This window comes from Girardinichthys multiradiatus, chromosome 20, assembly GCF_021462225.1.
Source record: "Girardinichthys multiradiatus isolate DD_20200921_A chromosome 20, DD_fGirMul_XY1, whole genome shotgun sequence".
Taxonomy (NCBI): Eukaryota; Metazoa; Chordata; class Actinopteri; order Cyprinodontiformes; family Goodeidae; genus Girardinichthys; species Girardinichthys multiradiatus.
In genome coordinates, this window is record NC_061812.1 from 765,597 (window position 1) to 784,393 (window position 18,797).

General features: G+C 43.8%; 1 protein-coding gene across 1 annotated transcript in view; it reads right to left on the reverse strand.

The window, feature by feature from the left end:
* The window catches only part of LOC124856655 (metabotropic glutamate receptor 7), a 197,983-nt gene that overhangs the window by 53,591 nt on the left and 125,595 nt on the right, over positions 1–18,797 (reverse strand). The window contains exon 5 of the mRNA XM_047347353.1: positions 8,616–8,753. Coding sequence (XP_047203309.1) covers positions 8,616–8,753 — 138 coding nt within the window. The remainder of the gene's footprint in view (positions 1–8,615; positions 8,754–18,797) is intronic.

The following is an 18,797-nucleotide window of genomic DNA, read 5'->3' on the forward strand; positions in this document are numbered from 1 at the left end:
AACGATAGGATAATATTAAGATATAATAAGGTAATATTAACATTTTGATTATATCATAAAATGCATTGTTTAAAAGTTTAAACTAACTTCATTGGTCGAGTCGCTGTTAATCACTTCCTCTTTGCTATATCCTCTGTAGAACATTTAGCAGAGTTTATAATTGGATTTAGTGGCTTCCTATCATGGTACCACGCTGCAGTTAACTGAGCTCCTCGCAATGACGATGTTTGTAGAATCGATCTACAGGCCAAGTTCAGGACTTGGAGATCTGTACGTAGATATCTGGACTTTTAGTAGACATGCAGACGGTCCCTGTCTCAGCAGGATCAGTTTCCACCTACCTGCATTGGACAATCACCGGACTCATGTTAGAGAACCTGTGCCACAATCACCCAGTCTAACAAACACAGAGATCATAGATCAGTAGATCTCAGCCCAGGGGAACATGCAGCAACCTTCAGATTGCAGGTCAGCTACTCTACCCACTGAGCTGTCCTGATGTTCACTCAACAAGTGTCCGAAGTTCTGAAGTCATCATCCCATCATTTCCTCTTTAACATATAAACCTGAAATATTCAGGAAAATCCTAACAATGCAGAACAGACTCATTCTAAAGATCCAGTTCAGAAGTCATTGTTTGGTTCTGGTCTTCTTCTACTGCTCCATGCTCATACTACCACAGTTATTCTTGAAATAATGCTGATTTTAAAGCCTGCAGTCCATCCTCACCTGGAAGTCCAACTGGGAATTATAACGCTCCATGTTGGTCTGATTGAGCTCAACATGCCTCAGAATGCCATGGTAGGACCACACATCTGTAAAATGATGTCATGGTCACAGTCTGAACAAGACTTCAGACGTTGGTAGAAAAATATAAAATGACCAACAGTTGAGGTCTTCCTGGAGCTCCATTTGAGATCTTCTGTCATGGTGTGAAAATGGTCACATGGAAGACAAGAGATCTGCCCTAAACTACATAGGAGAAATGATCTAATGATCTAAAGATCTCAAGAAAAAACTGTTATTTCCAGATTTTCAGCATGAACCATCTGTGTTTGATGATCCATCAGATTTCCATCTGCCCAAACTTCTCTCATGAAGATGGTCCTCAGCGGCAGTCCAGCAGAGCTGCTTCATTCAGACGCGCTGGACCGCTCCCACCATGTTTGGTCCTGAACAATCAGTTCAAGATGAGCATCTCTGGTCTAGAAACTGAAGCTGCTCCATAGGCTTCAGTTACCAGGAACCAGTGTGCACATAACTAGGTTCTCAGCAGCTGAAGACACTCCCTGTGTCTTACTGAAGGAGCCTACAATTTAACCCCAGGTCTGATTGGTTCCACATCGCAGACCCAAATCCAGGTCCCTGTGGTCCTGGACTCTGGACCCCACCCTCGTTTATCATGGACATGGGCCGTGTTTTCAGAGCCAGTGTGTCCTCACGCGGTTGTTCTCAATCTGGATTGTTTTCTGACTCAACTCTGCAGACAGTCCTGAAGGTCCATGTTTGGACGTCCAGCTTGTCTCACGGTGTCCTAAGCTTCTTCTAAGTGTGAGCAGACTGTTCTGAGTTCAGTTATCACCAGGGACTACGTTGAGCATATGCTGCCATGAGCCTGCAGGTCAGAGCAGGAACTGATGAGATCTGTGTGCAGAAATCATCCAGAGGCCAGACTCACATCTCCAACCCTCCACATGTTCTCGCTTGAGGCAAGGCAGCTGCAAGCTGAATGTTATCTCCTCACCAGGAGTCCCTCAGCACTCTTCTGCTCTCAATGACCAGCACATATCTCTCCTTCATCCATACATCCCCCCCGGACACATTGCTAGAATGTTATCAGGACGACACCCATGGTGCACACTGAGCAGAATGTTATCAGGACTGCAGAGCAGCTGTAAACGTCCACAGACTGCAGTCAGTCACAGAAACAACAATAACTGTAGCAGGAGGAAATATGTGCAGAAACCATGATCTGCTGTCACAACAAGTGGTGGATCTGCAGCTGTTCCACATACATTCAGAAAGACCACGGGCCCAGGATTAGAATAGATGGATGTATACAAATCCTTTTAAGGACACCATACATGTATGCCTACATCACCCAGAATGCACCTGGGGCTGAATTAGACAGACTAAGGCATGACATTTTAGGGACCCTGAGCTGTTTTAAGGTGATCAGATGGACCAGAGCAGCAGCTAAAGAACTGACTGATGGACGGTTGATATATATATATTTATATAAAGGTCCTTCTCAAAATATTAGCATATTGTGATAAAGTTCATTATTTTCCATAATGTCATGATGAAAATGTAACATTCACATATTTTAGATTCATTGCACACTAACTGAAATATTTCAGGTCTTTTATTGTCTTAATACGGATGATTTTGGCATACAGCTCATGAAAACCCAAAATTCCTATCTCACAAAATTAGCATATCATTAAAAGGGTCTCTAAACGAGCTATGAACCTAATCATCTGAATCAACGAAGTTAACTCTAAACACCTGCAAAAGATTCCTGAGGCCTTTAAAACTCCCAGCCTGGTTCATCACTCAAAACCCCAATCATGGGTAAGACTGCCGACCTGACTGCTGTCCAGAAGGTCACTATTGACACCCTCAAGCAAGAGGGTAAGACACAGAAAGAAATTTCTGAATGAATAGGCTGTTCCCTGAGTGCTGTATCAAGGCACCTCAGTGGGAAGTCTGTGGGAAGGAAAAAGTGTGGCAGAAAACGCTGCACAACGAGAAGAGGTGACCGGACCCTGAGGAAGATTGTGGAGAAGGGCCGATTCCAGACCTTGGGGGACCTGCGGAAGCAGTGGACTGAGTCTGGAGTAGAAACATCCAGAGCCACCGTGCACAGGCGTGTGCAGGAAATGGGCTACAGGTGCTGCATTCCCCAGGTCAAGCCACTTTTGAACCAGAAACAGCGGCAGAAGCGCCTGACCTGGGCTACAGAGAAGCAGCACTGGACTGTTGCTCAGTGGTCCAAAGTACTTTTTTCGGATGAAAGCAAATTCTGCATGTCATTCGGAAATCAAGGTGCCAGAGTCTGGAGGAAGACTGGGGAGAAGGAAATGCCAAAATGCCAGAAGTCCAGTGTCAAGTACCCACAGTCAGTGATGGTCTGGGGTGCCGTGTCAGCTGCTGGTGTTGGTCCACTGTGTTTTATCAAGGGCAGGGTCAATGCAGCTAGCTATCAGGAGATTTTGGAGCACTTCATGCTTCCATCTGCTGAAAAACTTTATGGAGATGAAGATTTCATTTTTCAGCACGACCTGGCACCTGCTCACAGTGCCAAAACCACTGGTAAATGGTTTACTGACCATGGTATCACTGTGCTCAATTGGCCTGCCAACTCTCCTGACCTGAACCCCATAGAGAATCTGTGGGATATTGTGAAGAGAACGTTGAGAGACTCAAGACCCAACACTCTGGATGAGCTAAAGGCCGCTATCGAAGCATCCTGGGCCTCCATAAGACCTCAGCAGTGCCACAGGCTGATTGCCTCCATGCCACGCCGCATTGAAGCAGTCATTTCTGCAAAGGATTCCCGACCAAGTATTGAGTGCATAACTGTACATGATTATTTGAAGGTTGACGTTTTTTGTATTAAAAACACTTTTCTTTTATTGGTCGGATGAAATATGCTAATTTTGTGAGATAGGAATTTTGGGTTTTCATGAGCTGTATGCCACAATCATCCGTATTAAGACAATAAAAGACCTGAAATATTTCAGTTAGTGTGCAATGAATCTAAAATATATGAATGTTAAATTTTCATCATGACATTATGGAAAATAATGAACTTTATCACAATATGCTAATATTTTGAGAAGGACCTGTATATAAATGTACACACAGTCATGTTGTTTTTTGTGGCACTAGTGGCCTTTATTTTGTAAGTTGACCAACAAGAAATGGGGTCGAGAGAGGTCAACAGGGCCGGGACTCGAATCGGCTTAAAATGTTTTCTTCATATAAAACGACATCATTAATTGATGATTTCTGATAAAAACCGGCTTTGTTCATGAATCGAGTTGGTTCCTCAGCTTTTTTCTAACATTTCAGCCGTTCTGCATCACAACAGTCCAGCTTGCTGTTCCTCTTCTTGCTGCTCAGACAACATGATGAAACACAGAGAAACAACCCAGAATCTGCATTACAGTAAAACTGGAGTAAAACCTGTTGGATCAGCAGCTGTGTTCAGAGGAACCAACTGTAGGAAGTTCAGTGGTATGAAGCCATCACTGTGTGGCAGAACGCCTGTTTCAGGATGTGTTTGTCGCCAGCTAACAGATTCATTATCATCATCACATAGATCTGAAGCAGGCGGAGGTTTAAACTCTCTAACTGTGATGCAGCAGCACTCGCCACAGAGACTCGGAGCTGCCACTCGGCTCTGTGACTCCATGTTTTATTCAAGCCTCGGAGGAGAACTCTCCATCTACTCTCTGACCAGAACAAACTGTCAGAACAAGCCAGCTGTATGCTGCAGACTTTCACCTCAGCTGGATAATAACAGAAGAATCGAACTAAAATGTTATTGAGGAGGTGCCCTGAATGCTGCTTCCTTTAGGCTCTCTGAAGCTCTGCAACCAGTCAAATTATGCAGAGATGCCTGAACTGGGCTGACTGGAAAGAGACCCAGCTTCAACCCACACCACAAGTAATAAAACCTAAACAAGTCTTCATCCTCCTCATTGACAAACAGGACAACACTGAGGCTGCATGTAAACCTGGTTTAGATGAAAATATATCAGTATGAGTAGAATTTATCTGGACCAACTTCATTCATATAACCCATAAATCCCAGTCAGACGACTAGAAATACACAGACGCACAAAGTTTGTGAATCCTGCAAAACGCCAGAAAGCACAAACAGCATTTTAGTTGTGATGCTGCAGATGAAACAGCACACAGTTTCATCTAAAGTGTCGTAGAAACATGATGAAAGAGTCCAACCCAGAGTCCTCAGCTTCTGCTTCCACCATGGAAGGCGTGACGGCAGGAGATCCTCAAAGTACTCCTTCTTCCGCCCCATAATGTCCTCAGTCGAGGTCAGCAGCTCCCCAGCCCCACTGTAAACAGTGTTGGCGAAGCACTGCTTCCTCCTCCTGAGGCGCCGGAGGGTTTCCCAGAATCGCTTCGAGGCCAACCGGTAGTCCTTCTCCATGGCCTCACCGAACTCCTCCCAGGCCCGAGGTTTTGTCTCTGCTACAACCCGGGCCAGGGTACGCTTGGCTTCAGAAGTCCCACAAGACAACCACATCCGCCGGTTCCTTTCAATGTTCATGTTTTTCCTCTAGAGATTATATATTTATTCTTAATGTTTGTGAGAAACAAAAGTCAAATTACTTGTTATTCATTGCCAATAAAGCTGGTTCTGATTCTGATTCTACATTTTAGGTCAAATATGGCCTGAGTTCAACCTAGACAAATTCTATTGTACTTTGGACAAATTTTTTGAAGCAAACCGGTGCAGGAAGAACATCTAGTACAGTTAGCACAGCTATGCTGGATGTCCTGGTGGTGAAACAGCACAGACACAAACACTGAAGGAAGGTCCTGGAGATCTAACATCACTGCAGCTCCTGGGTCAGGATTTCAGACACTAGCATCCAGGAGAGCCGCTCAGTGGTGCAGCAAATACAGCCTGATGGGGAGTTAAGATGTGGAGGTTGGACAGTTCTACTCTGAACCGGTGCTGTGGTGCATCAGAACCCTGCAGGTCTGACTGGATCAATTAGGGACAAATTTTCAGACTAAAGAAACACAAATCAGTCTCAGTTTCTCATTCAAACATTCAGGACTTCTTTGAGCGTTTTTATTCGAGTATGTCCTCTGGACATAAATGAATATTTATTGTATTACAACATAAAGTTCTGTTTGTTCTGTGTTTGTTCTGACTGCTGTCTCTGGCTCCTGGGTTGGGTCGGTGGGTTTGTGGATTCCTCTCTGTGTCTGAATGGTTCCTCAAAAAAATATTCCTAGCAGGTGATTGGCTGCTGTGTTGGTGCCAGAAATGGCAGCTTCATTATGTAACTTTGTTTGGTTCTGGGTTGATCCATGAAGAGGGAAGGAAGTCACGACAAACACCGGAGAACAAACCGTTTCAGGGAAATGGGAATTCTGACAATCAATTAGACGGAGCAAATGACTGGGTTTGACTGCGTGAATGCTTCTAAAGTTCAGATCTTCCAAAATCAATCAGTCAGAGCAGGAAATTAGAGCCAATAATAGAGGAGGGTGATTGTAATGAGGCTCGGCAACAAAGAGAGAAATAAGCCCGACAAGATAATCCGTTCCTTTGTGTCTTCAGTCAATACTTTAAATAGAACAGGATCATTAGTGTTCAAGGCCTGTTCACACCTTCACACTCACTCACTAATTGCAAAGGTTTATTGATTGGAGTCCAGAGAAGCTCAGGAGTTCCTGTTTACTTTTGCAAATGCAGCGTTTGAATCCTAACAGCCTCGCTGGAGAGAGTCGATACGCAGAGTTCATCCGAATGGCAGCAGAGTACCTGCTGCATCCAAACCATCACTGAGGGTCTGGTCCAAGTTAAAGAACCGCTCAGAGAAACTGGTTTCAGATGAGCTTTGACTCAGTGAAAACCCAATTCCTTAAATTATGGAGAGTTATAATAATAATAATGTATATATAATAATCATGAAAGATGGAGACAAGGTGCTATAAGGTCCAGAAGAGAAACCAAATCTCTGCAGCAAAATTCTACAGCTCCTCTGGGGAGATCCAAGGTGTTTTCAGGCCAGAAGGGAATGTTGTCCTCCAGAGAGTTCTGGATCTGCTCTGGGGTCTCCTCCCGACGGGACAAGCCCAGACGACCTCTAAAGGGACTCCTTTCAGATGTGGACGAGCAGCAGAAGCTCTCCTGGATGATGGAGCTCGTCTCCAAGACAGATCATCCGGGTAAGATTTAAAGGTTGAGAAATAGTGTTTATTTTTTATCATTATTAATGTAATTATTATTATGACCAGTCTGGCAGCTGTATATCAGCCAGCAGAGGGAGATGCCCTCCTCAGACTCGTCTGTTACGTTCCTGTTAGGTTAGATTCAGTCAGATTTTAACTCCGACTTTAAACTCTGCAATTATGTCATGCTGAGTGGTTCTGAGCAGTCAGTATCTTCTCTCAAAGTGAACTCTGGCTGAAGTCTGAACCCAAATCATAAGAAATGTGATCATTCTCTGGTTTAAAGGTCTCAGAAGATGAGATCCATCTCTCCAGTGATGCTTCAACCACTGAGACCTTCTGAAGATCATAGAAACCATCAACAGAAAATGGCTTCCTCTGATTCTTTTAAGTTTTTTAAATAAAACAAAATCAAATAACAAAATACAATCGCCAAAAGATTAAAAAAATAGTTTTAAAAGAAACAAAAATAAAACAAAACATGAAATATTTTTTTTATTTATTTCCTCTTTTTATTTTATTTTATATAAACAATCATATAGAATCAGTTATTTCAATAACTCAATTCACTAAGTAAAACATTATTTACACACAGACGATGATGTTTAAAGCACGTATTTCTGTTAATGATAATCATTAATTATAATTCATTTGAAAACAAGACATTTAAGATTAGAATATTACATCAGAACAATAAAAAAAAAACTTTTTAATGCAGAATTGTGGCCTTAATAAAAAGTATGTTTGATACCTGCTTAAAGGTTATTTTAGAAAGGTACTTTTAATCAGACCAACAAGCCTAATTGGAAGGCATATTGTAATTTATTGAATATATTAATAACATAACTAAGATAAAAGCAAAAACAAGAAGAAAAACAGCTGAGCCTGATGAGTATTAGAAATAATAACAACAAAAGATAAATAATAATCTATAAAATAAAGTAAAACAAAACAAATGAGCTTTGTTATGACCTTTGACCCCAGTTCTATGCCAAACTAAGCTCTGTTGTGTCCAGAACTAGAAATAATTATTTATGCTTGCTGTTACGTTATGTTGGATTATTGTATTGCACTACACACCGGACTCAGCAGAACCTCCCCAGAACGGTTAGAAGAATGATTTCTTCTAACAAAGAATGATGATGATGGAGCTCCAATGACATCATCTTTGTCTCCAAGGGCAACTTTAGACTCAATTATCGACTGGGAGAGGTCAGCATGGTTCTGACAGAGGACTTCTGCAGGTCCCTGAGGTCTTGTGGGCCCAGCTGGCCCATTAAGCTAAAAACAAAAGGAGACAGAACCTTTTATTCTGTCCAGACTTTGGACCTCAGTACTCTGTGGTGTCTTTTTAATCTGTTTTTTATTAATTTATTTAGTTTTCTTTATTTATCTTTGGATCTCGGGCTGCTGTTTCGGTTTATCATGAAGCACTTTGGGATTTTTAGATCCCAGTTGCTACAAAAATAAAGTTTGACCTCCTTACTAAAAATAAACTAATAACATGATGAATGTGGACTTCTGAGCTTCGAGTCAATTACATAATAATATTTAATAAATAAAAGTATCATATGATAAAACATAACGATAATTAATTTTTTAATGAATTGGAAGAAGATGAACAAACCAAGCTAGATATGTGACCCCAGTTAATCTCTGTCCTTCTCACTGACCTGTGCATTTCCTGCTGCTGTCGTCCTTCTTGGAGGAGCTCATCAGTTTGCAGTTGAAGTTCTCCTCCCAGTACTCGGCGAACCACACGTTCCTCCGGTTGTTCTCTAGGGTGCGGGACATGAAGTAAGAGTCGAAGCCTGAAAGACAACCAGAAGGACCTTTTATTCATCAGCCGCTCTCACATGAACATGAACACACAGCGTCTGCAAGCAGGACGGGTTTCTCTGATGTATGGACATGTTTATCTGCTCATTTTTAAACAGAAGCACCATGACATTCAGCTGAAGTGGAGTCAGAGGGGAGCACTTCAGACAGGACCTCTTTATGCTGAGCTCCTCCATGCTTCTCCTCCACAGCCACATTAAACAGCTACCTGCTGTCAGATGAAACAGCTCCTGACTGAACACATGCCAACATCCATCATGAATGGAGATAAACCTGAAGGAGAAGAGAGGAGTGTTAAAGGTAGATTTGGTTCTGGGATCACGGTGGGAACCAACAGACATTCCCAGTAGATCAATGCGTCGTTCCCTCTGCTTTCAGCACCAGCCTGGAATGTGAGCAGCTCTGGTTCCTGCTGCATTTAGAAGCTAGAGAGGAGATAGCAGAACACCAGAGAACTTCTCCACAGATGTTGGAGATGATCATTTAGACTGAGGCTGCTGACATCATCATGAACAATACAGCAGATACAGATTCACCTCATTTACATCTTCCTGCTCTGGATATAGAGCTCAGATTATTGGACTGTTGAGTAGAGTTTGGATTTATGTATTTATCTATATTTTCTAGCTTTTCCAAATTTATTTTTGAAGCATTTTACAGTCTGTAAATATTTAAATAATTATGTACAATATTGTTTAAATTTCATGGTTATTAATTATTGTTTCTATTATTTATTGATCCTTCCTAATATCACCTTACTAGAGGTTGACCTTTAACCTGTCCTGCTGCTGAAACTATTTCATTTCCTCCTAGAGGGATGATAAAGTTAATCTTATCTCTATATTAATAATTATATGATTGTTCTAGAAGTTTCTGTTCTCATTGACTCGACTGTTTAGGAGGTGGATCTCTGCACCATGGAGCTGGTAGCGTTTTATTCATTCACTGTTGTTCATTGGAGGAGAAGATCTCTCCTTTCTCTCTGTCTTTCCTCCATCTTCTCTGCTTCAGACACTCTTAGGTTCACTAAAAGTCCTCCTCACTGCTCTGAACATCTCCTCACGTTAGGAGCTCTCTGAAGGCCTCAGATGCTTCATGAATAACTTTTAACTGACTGCGGAAAAATTCTTAGAAAAATATTAGAATTGGAGAAATTCTCAGATTTTTCTTAGAAGACGTCAGTAGGAGCTACTTTTAGTCTTAGGGTTCTTTGGGAATACGGACCCTGATCCTCAGGTAACCTTTCCACAGAGCACAGCAGGTTAAGGCCGAGTCAACAGCTGAAACCAGTGTGGCCACACTGAAGGCTGAACATCCCACTGCTGCTCTAAGCAGACATGAGAGCAGCAGAGGGGCTCAAACAACTAATAAATTCTGTTTGTGAATCCAAACATTTCTGTTTCTGTTGCAGATGCAGGTTCACACTGACAGAGGACCACTGCTCAGTTCTTTATACAAGGCTGAGGTCGGGTAGAAACTGGACCTCTACGAGCCTTTCCTGCAACAACATCCTTGATGGTCTGATCTCCCAGTTCTCGTTCCTCAGTTTCCTTTTCCTCTGAAAACTGAAAGCATTTCAAATAAACCAAAGAGTTTGCATATTTTACTTCACCTGACTGGAATAAACTAATTTGTCCATTAAAACCCATTGAAAACCGGAACGTTGACAAACACATGAGGATTTAGTTCACATAGAAAACTCAAAGAATCCAAGTTTTTTATTTAGACTGATTTCTCATTTACAAGAGAGACCTGCAGAACAGACAGACCTTGGTTACATAAGTAAAGTTGATCATGAGTTTGGCTTCATTTATTTCTTTGTTGACAGCTTGTCTGCTCCTCTCAGCCAGTCTGAGCCTCACAGTCGTCAGCAGGAGGCTTTTATCTGAAGAAGTGCTCCTAATCTTCTCCCTAGAGGTATCGTCCTCAGACTGAGCAGCAGTCGAATCGTCTCACCGTCAGATTCTGCTCAGATGTCCTCTCTGAAATGATCCCAGCGATGCAATCTTAATTATTTCTGACAGAATAAAATTAGGATTCAGGCCTGGTTGGGTTTCTCTGCATGGAGCTGATACTCAGCTGGAGGTGTCAAAGGTTGGAGATGGACAGGGATAACCAGAGCAGAGGAGAAATCTGTTAAAAATACTCTAAGGGAGACATTTTACAACCTTCTGCACCGGTGGTTCATTGTCTGCATTTACTGTTTCACAACGCATAACCATCTCAACAAAGCTTCATCCCCAGATCCATCTGGAGATACAGGGCCAAGGTTTCATTCTGTCACCGGGATTCATTTTCCAGTCTGGGAGAGGTTCTAAAGATATTTCCAAACCATCTGAAGTCCATCATCCTAACGAGCGAAAGATTATTCCCAAGAGGAAAAGTGTCTACTTTTAAGGCTAGGCTTAAAACTTTCCTTTTTGATAAAGCTTATAGTTAGAGTGGCTTAGTTTATCCTGAGCTATCTCTGTAGTTATGCTGCTATAGGCTTAGGCTGCTGGAGGACATAATGACCACTTTCACCCTCTTCACTACATTCTCACACTACTCTCCAATTTTGCATTATTTGTTGTTATTTCAGCTTTTAACTTTATGTTCTCTCTCTTTACTCTTCCTAGAAGCTACACCTGGCCTGGTTCTGTGTCTACCTGTGACACCTTTCTGGAGAGGGGCATCGTCCAAGCTTCTGCTGGCAACAACTTAATGCTCACCTTCTACTGATGATCCACATGGTCCTGTCTTTCAGTGTTTAACCCTTTCTCTCTCCTAGACATGGCGATTGACTCGTACTCCTCAGCCAGGCCTTTGTAATGTGTTTACGGTTTTTTATTGTTCTGTTGGAAAACATATGAATGTCCCTGGAATAGATGCAGAAATGAGCTTCGTCAAGGCCTCTGATCTGAGCCCATACCATGATACAGCCTCTCAGTGTCACAGAGCCTGGCTGCAGGGCCTGGTGGCTGACAACAGGCTCCTTTTCCAACAAACATCTGGTATATTGGTATATTGCCTAAAGTGTGTGACTATAATTGCACTGTACTGATCTGTGCTGCTTGTGGGTCTTTCTGGTGATGAATGGTGGAACAAATATCCAATGAAGCTGAATTTTGTGACAAATTGACCATAAATGAAGGAAAAACATTTCAGAATACAAGTTTCTTAGTAAAAAGAATCAAAACAGTGCAGAAACTCTGCCCATCTTGATAGAAACCTCGGTTGAATTTCTCCATAGAAACCATGTCTCAGCAGCCTGCAGAGCAAACATTGGAAAAAATAACTGGGTCTGGATGCAACTTCTGAAGCGGGTTCTGTGTTTGATCTAAAGTCATACGTGTCTCTGATGGGATGTCGCTGACTTTATGGAGTTAGATCAGTTTGTCTTCAGATCTGCAGGAGATGCAATTTAAAATAGAGATGGTGTTGTCTATTGCTACCATCCCTGTTCATGTATTCCCATCCTCTGTGGTGGAGATCATATCCTCCTCTCACCACCTCCACCTGATTCTCCACCTGACCCTGATTCTCCTCCTGAGAACAGGGGTTGCCAGATCTGGATGACCACTAGGTCTGTGTCAGCAGGGGGTTTTCAGACTCTTTAAAATCATCGTTTTGTGTTTGTCTGTCAGTAAATGTCCTCTCAGTGCAGACTCAAGTTTAAAAGTACAGGAAATGATGGACAGTTCACTTCCTCTCTGTCCAACCACTGTGGCGTTGGAGAGTCTCTTCCCTGCCGATTGTTTTTGAAGCTCTTCTTCACATTTTCTGGGTCAGGAGTTTCAGTGACAGAAACCGAGCGAGGCTTGGACGCGGGCAGCGGCACGTTCCCCTGGTGAATTAGTGCCGCTGCCAGAGGGGAGCTCAGAAGTCACACAGCAGGTCTGTGTTGTGGGGGTCCATCGCTGTTCCTGGCATCTTGTTTTGGCAGGAATGTTTCCGAGCAAACTCAGGGTTATTTGGAAAGCAGCTGCACAACACAAACAGAGTAGTTGTTGCCGCACAGCTCTGATGTTTCAGTGACATCAGGTGATGCCTGCATCAATCCAGCAATTCCTAAGTTTTTCAGGTTTTAAAAGACAAGAGATTCTGATGCCTTTTAGTCCCGGCCGTGGAACACTGGACCAGCTCTATACCCTCTACAGGGTACTCGAGGGTTCATGGGAGTTTGCCCAACCGGTCCACATGTGTTTTGTGGACCTGGAGAAAGCATTCGACTGTGTCCCTTGTGATGCCCTGTGGGGGGTGCTCCAGGAGTATAGAATCGGGGGCCCTTTACTAGGGGCCATCCGGTCTCTGTACAAGTGGAGCAGGAGTTTGGTCCGCATTGCCGGCACTAAGTCGGACCTGTTCCCAGTGCATGTTGGACTCCAGCAGGGCTGCCCTTTGTCACCGGTCCTGTTCATAACTTTTATGGACAGGATTTCTAGACGCAGTCAAGGGCCGGAGGGGGTCTGGTTTGGGGAGCAGTGGATTTCGTCTCTTCTTTTTGCAGATGACGTGGTCCTGCTGGCCCCCTCTAGCCAAGACCTAAGAAAAGGGTGGCTTGTCCTCTTCAGGTTGGAGGGGAGTTCCTGCCTCAAGTGGAGGAGTTAAGTATCTCGGGGTCTTGTTCATGAGTGAAGGAAGAATGGAGCGGGAAATCGACAGACGGATCGGTGCGGCTGCCACAGTAATGGGGGCGCTGTGCCGGTCCGTTGTGGTGAAGAGAGAGCTGAGCTGAAAAGCAAAGCTCTCGATTTACCGGTCGGTCTACGTTCCTACCCTCACCTATGGACATGAACTTTGGGTCATGACTGAAAGAACGAGATCCCGGATACAAGCGGCTGAAATGAGCTTCCTCCGTAGGGTGGCCGGGCACTCCCTTAGAGATAGGGTGAGGGGCTCGGCCATCCGGGAGGGGCTCGGAGTAGAGCCGCTGCTCCTCCACATCGAGAGGAGCCAGTTGAGGTGGCTCGGGCATCTATACCGGATGCCTCTGTCAGGTTTAAATAACCTAAAATACTTATAACATCACAAAAAGAAGAGAAAGACAAATAATTAGTCATTTACTCGCAGCGAGGAGAACGGATAGAGATGTTTTCAGTTACAATCTCTCCACCGCTCTGAAAAACATCTGTCTGACCTTCTCTTTTTATTATCTTTCGGGGTCCCTAGTTACAAAGAACGTTGTTCTCTAAGGATGGGAAAAAACAGCTGCATCTTAAACAGGTCATAAACACCATTATCTTTTAACAACACACTTCCTCAGTCTCCATCATTTTAAGATCAGTGCGTCTTCTGTTCAGCACAATCAGCCTTCATCTTTTATGACCTCCTCAACTGTGACTGCTTCCTTCTCAGCTCCATTTATGACCTTTGCCTGCAGACAAACTCATCACATCCTTTACTCACACAAACATCATGAAAGGTTATAAAAATCAAATAGTCAAGTTAAAGAATAGGAGAAAATATAAGATAAATCTATATTAAATTATTCCAACAGCCTCCTGGACGCCTCCTTCTGGAGGTGTTCCAGGCACGTCCCACTGGGAGGAGGACGACCCAGGACACACTGGAGGGACTATGTCTCTCGGCTGGCCTGGGAACGCCTTGGGCTCCCCCAGGAGGAGCTGGAGGAGGTGTCTGGTTAATGTTTTAACTGAGAACTCCAGCTATCTGAGCAAATATTCACTGGATTCATCTGCAGGTTTGTGCTGAATGGTGGTTTGCTCCAGTCACATAAAGTTATCTGCTCTTTATCAGGTTCAGACCAGTTTTCCAGAAAAGAACTGGTAGAAATCCAGATCCTGCCAAACACAAAGAAACCCAAAGCCCAGCTGAGGATCTTCCTCTCAGACGTCAGGTAATTACAACACATGCATTATGGAGAGGCCTGAAAGGCAGCGAAGAGGCCATTCTGCTGCTGCTCCGGTATTGATCCAACATGGAGCTGTTGCACATTTACACACAGTTCTTCTTCTTTTAATGACACCATTAATCAGCTTCTGTCTGACTCTACTTTTAGCTCCACTGCTCTGACCTGTCAGGGCAACTTCCAGCCTCCTAACTGGGACACAAACACAAGCAAATAATGACTTTGAAGCTCCACTCACTTGTTTGGAGCGTATTGATGTTTCCACAGAAAGTTTGAACCCTGCAGGACGGAAAGGTTTTGTTCTGTTCAGGTGGAAAAATGGGCTAAAGCTTAGAGAAACCAAGAACAGTGAATGACAAACATCTGAGGCCAAAGCAGCCAATGTCTGAAGGATTAATGGGCTCCAAATTCATTTTATTTCTGCATAAAGCAAATCTGAATGTATTTGACAGAAAGAAGAACTTACTGAAAATGAAGTCAGTAAACGCATCTTCAGAAACAGAACTTTGTTGTTCCTGCTGTTGCATCTTTCCTGTTCTGCTCTGACCTGCTGCCTCAGTAGAAGTTGTTCAGACTGCATGTTGAACCATCAGATCTGATGTATTTATAGCTGAGACACAGAAGCTACTCAGTGTTTCAGGCTTTTAGCTCAGAATCAAACATCTGAAGCAATTTGAGAGAAACTGACACATTTAATTCCCATGTTCAGAGCTGCAGGGAATGTGATTCATCTCTGGGAATTTTGTGTGCATCGCCGCCATGAGCCATGCAGCAGCATCAGAAAAACGTTTCACAAGGTGCTGGCTTGAGGATGAGAGAAGCTTCACTCGAGGGAACATTTTACCTTCTCGCCTCGTTTTTCTTCTGGAATAACTTCTACCTCTAAATGTCAGGAGGCCCTGAGAGATCTGTCACACCAGAGCTTGTTTTTCCTGGCAGGAAGATCATGGAAGATCCTGAGGAAATATTCTAAAGATATGAACAAAAGGATGGACGGACAGACGGACGGATGCAGTGTAAACCAGCAGCGTCAACATACAGAGGAGGAATAATGATGGTTTTTTTTGTTTCTGCCTCCAGTTTAACTGCATGTAATTTAATATTGACTCTGACTCTGGAATTCCACCTCAGGAAGGGATCATCTGCTGTGGGAAAGACACCAACGCTCCCTGCAGCAGCTTCTTCACATCCTAGTGGCTTGGAAGCACACATCTCTCCTCTGCTGGACAGAAACATGGAGCAGACGGACAAACAAAAACCTTCTGGGGTTGCGTCTCAAGCTCCTGCCAAGCTTTGTCTCTAATGGCCAGAAAAATCTAAATGAAGTGCCAGGGTCCGGACATGCTGCCAGGGGCCACAACCAGTCAGCAGGAAGGGAAAAGTCAATTACTGGACCTGAGCTAGCTGGAACCTGAGTGGAAAAAACAACCAGAAGTATTTTAGTGGTCCTCATTTAGATCAAACTGATCTGTCACTGGAGAAGAAAACTAAGTTTTTACTGAATAAGAACAGATACCAAAGAAGAGATGGGAGGAGAGCCGCTCCTCAGTGCAGCTCCCATCTCCCTGATGAGGAACGTCAAAAGGCTCAGAACTATTGTAGATATAGAGAAGTTGCTCTAAGGAGCATCATGAGCAACATCTGCATTTATTTTAGATGTGACCTTCTGCAGCAACTGAACATTCAGAAAGAAAGCAAAATCTTCCAGCCAGTTCAGGTCAACACGCTTCAAACCAGTCCAAACTCCAGTCCAGCAGATTCTTTACAACATCACAACCTGGAAGAACTCAAGAGTTCTGAGATGATTGGACCCAGCTGCTACATATCAAACACCTGCTTCTGGAAATCAGGAAAAATCAAACATCTAATGGAGAAGAACACTCACTCAGCTTTTTATTGGAAAAGAAACAGCACCTGTCAGATCATCAGGTGATTTATTTTCAACCATCATGGTTCTGTCAAAACAAACCTTTGCTCCAGAAGCAATGAAAGATCTGATTATTCTTCAAACACAGCAGAGGGTGAGGAGGAGCAGGAGCTGTGAGAGGTGGAGCAAAGTCACCGAAGGAGTACCGAGGCTGCAGAGAAGAACAGAGAGAGGAGTGAAGTAGCAGAGAGGATGCTTGGTGTGATCAGCGTCAGCAGCTCAGCATCTGTCAGATCAATGTTCAGCTTCACACCAAATCCAGAAGAATCCTGTGTGACAGGCTGCCACACAGCATCAAACTGAGTCTGAAGGGTCCAGAACACAGAACTTCAGACATCCGGACCAGACGTCCCCAGCGCTGGTCTGAAATAAATCACATCTTCACTGTCTCTGAGAAACTCTGGTACCCTCACAGATTCCAGGCCGGGTCAGCTGGTCCATCTGAGCCTGGACCAGGTCGAGCTACAGGTTTAGATACTCTGCTTCCAGCAGTTTCTGGTTCCATTTCTGAAAGAGCAGAAACATTGGAGGCAAACATGTTTCATATCTGTTTCCTGCCAGGTGGTTATCAGCATCCTCAGTAAGGATCAGTTGGAATATTAGCCAATCAGAAACTCTTGTGTGCTGTCTCCAGGCAGACTTTTTGTTGGTGTTAAGAATCAGATTGTTAAACTTCATCAGCTCTGTTTGGTTTCAGGGCTGCAGCCTGGCTCACTGTGAAATCATTGGTTCTCTTCAAGCAAGCTTCTCCATGGGCTTTTAGGATGTTTCGTGCTACAGATCAAAGTGATCCAACCTTTAATCCTTTGATTTCCCTCTGCAGGATGTTCACACAAACATCAGGAAGAGATGATGAAGAATAATCTGGAAATTATTCAGATTCATGCAAACATAGCTGAGAAAGGTTCCTGCAGCTCCAGCTGGGAGTATCTGTGTTTATAGAAGGTTTCCAACAGAAGCCCAGAATAAACGGCAGTGCTATCATCCAACAGACACCTGCATGACTGCACAGTGAGGTAGAATATCACAAATAGAGTCATAAAGCCTGGTGGATCTTCTAAAGCAGAGAAACCACAAATCCAGAGCTCCATTTGCTGTTAGCAGGAGCTTTACATCATGGCAGGTTCTAATCATGTTTTAAACAAATACAACAAAAAGCCCGACTCATATCTGCAGCATGCACATGGGTGCTCTGAAGCTGGCAGCTCAGTGTCTCAAACAGAGAGGGTGAGGAAGAGTGGGAGGCAGAGGAGAAGAGCATGTGTAGACAAGAATCAGCTCATTTTCTTTCCAGCAGACAGAGCTGCCATTACTTCACGTCCAACTGAACTGAGCAGAAAGCTACTAAGGGTGGAGATGGATTGCTGTGCTGGACGTCAGCAAAAAGGGAACCAGCAAAGGATAAATAATCCTCTGTTCTGCTCACTTACAGTTCAGGTTTGTTGAGGAGCAAAAAAGGTTCCAACAGCACATTGTAAAAAGTTTCAGACTCTGTCTTCCAGCGGCTGCTCCAGTGTTGAAGATCTGATCCATCTTGAGGGTTCCAGGTGTTTTGTCCCATTCTTCTTGCAGATACATCTGAAGGGGTCCAACTGTATAGGCCCATGTACAGGACTGCAGACATGGCATCCCAGCAGCTGTACCTTCCTCTTCCTCAGCCAGGCCTTTGGAATGTGGGTTTCCGTTGTCATTGGACGTCCCTGGAGAAGATGTGGACCAGAAGGCAGAAGATGTTGATCTAAAATCTGTGCAGGATTTTCTGCATCAATGCTGCCATAACAGAAGAGGAAATGATACAAGCCCATATCATGATACGACCTCCCACCATCACAGAGCCTGACTCCATCTGACCACAGTCCCTGTTGCCACTGTTTGATGGTCCACCCCAGATGCCTTCAGTCTGTCAGAGAAGTTGAATATTGCCTACTCCCTACCACTGTGGTCCATCTTCTGGTTCTGAGGTGTCATAATCAAAACCCTCCGAGGTGAAAGAGAAAAAGCCTTTTTACACCAAACTTGGCCGCAGTTAGAGTTTCCATCTTAAAACTGAACACCTATACTCCTTTTCCATCGACGCGGTTCGGAGCCCGTTTGGCTTCCTGAACTTGATTTAGAACCTGTGTTTCCACCGACGAACAGAGGTTCCAGAACATGGAGTCTGGTTCCACTCGGCCGCTGCAGAATATTTGGTTCTTCGCTGCGAACCATAACGTCACCCGTGGCGGGTCGAAGCTGGAG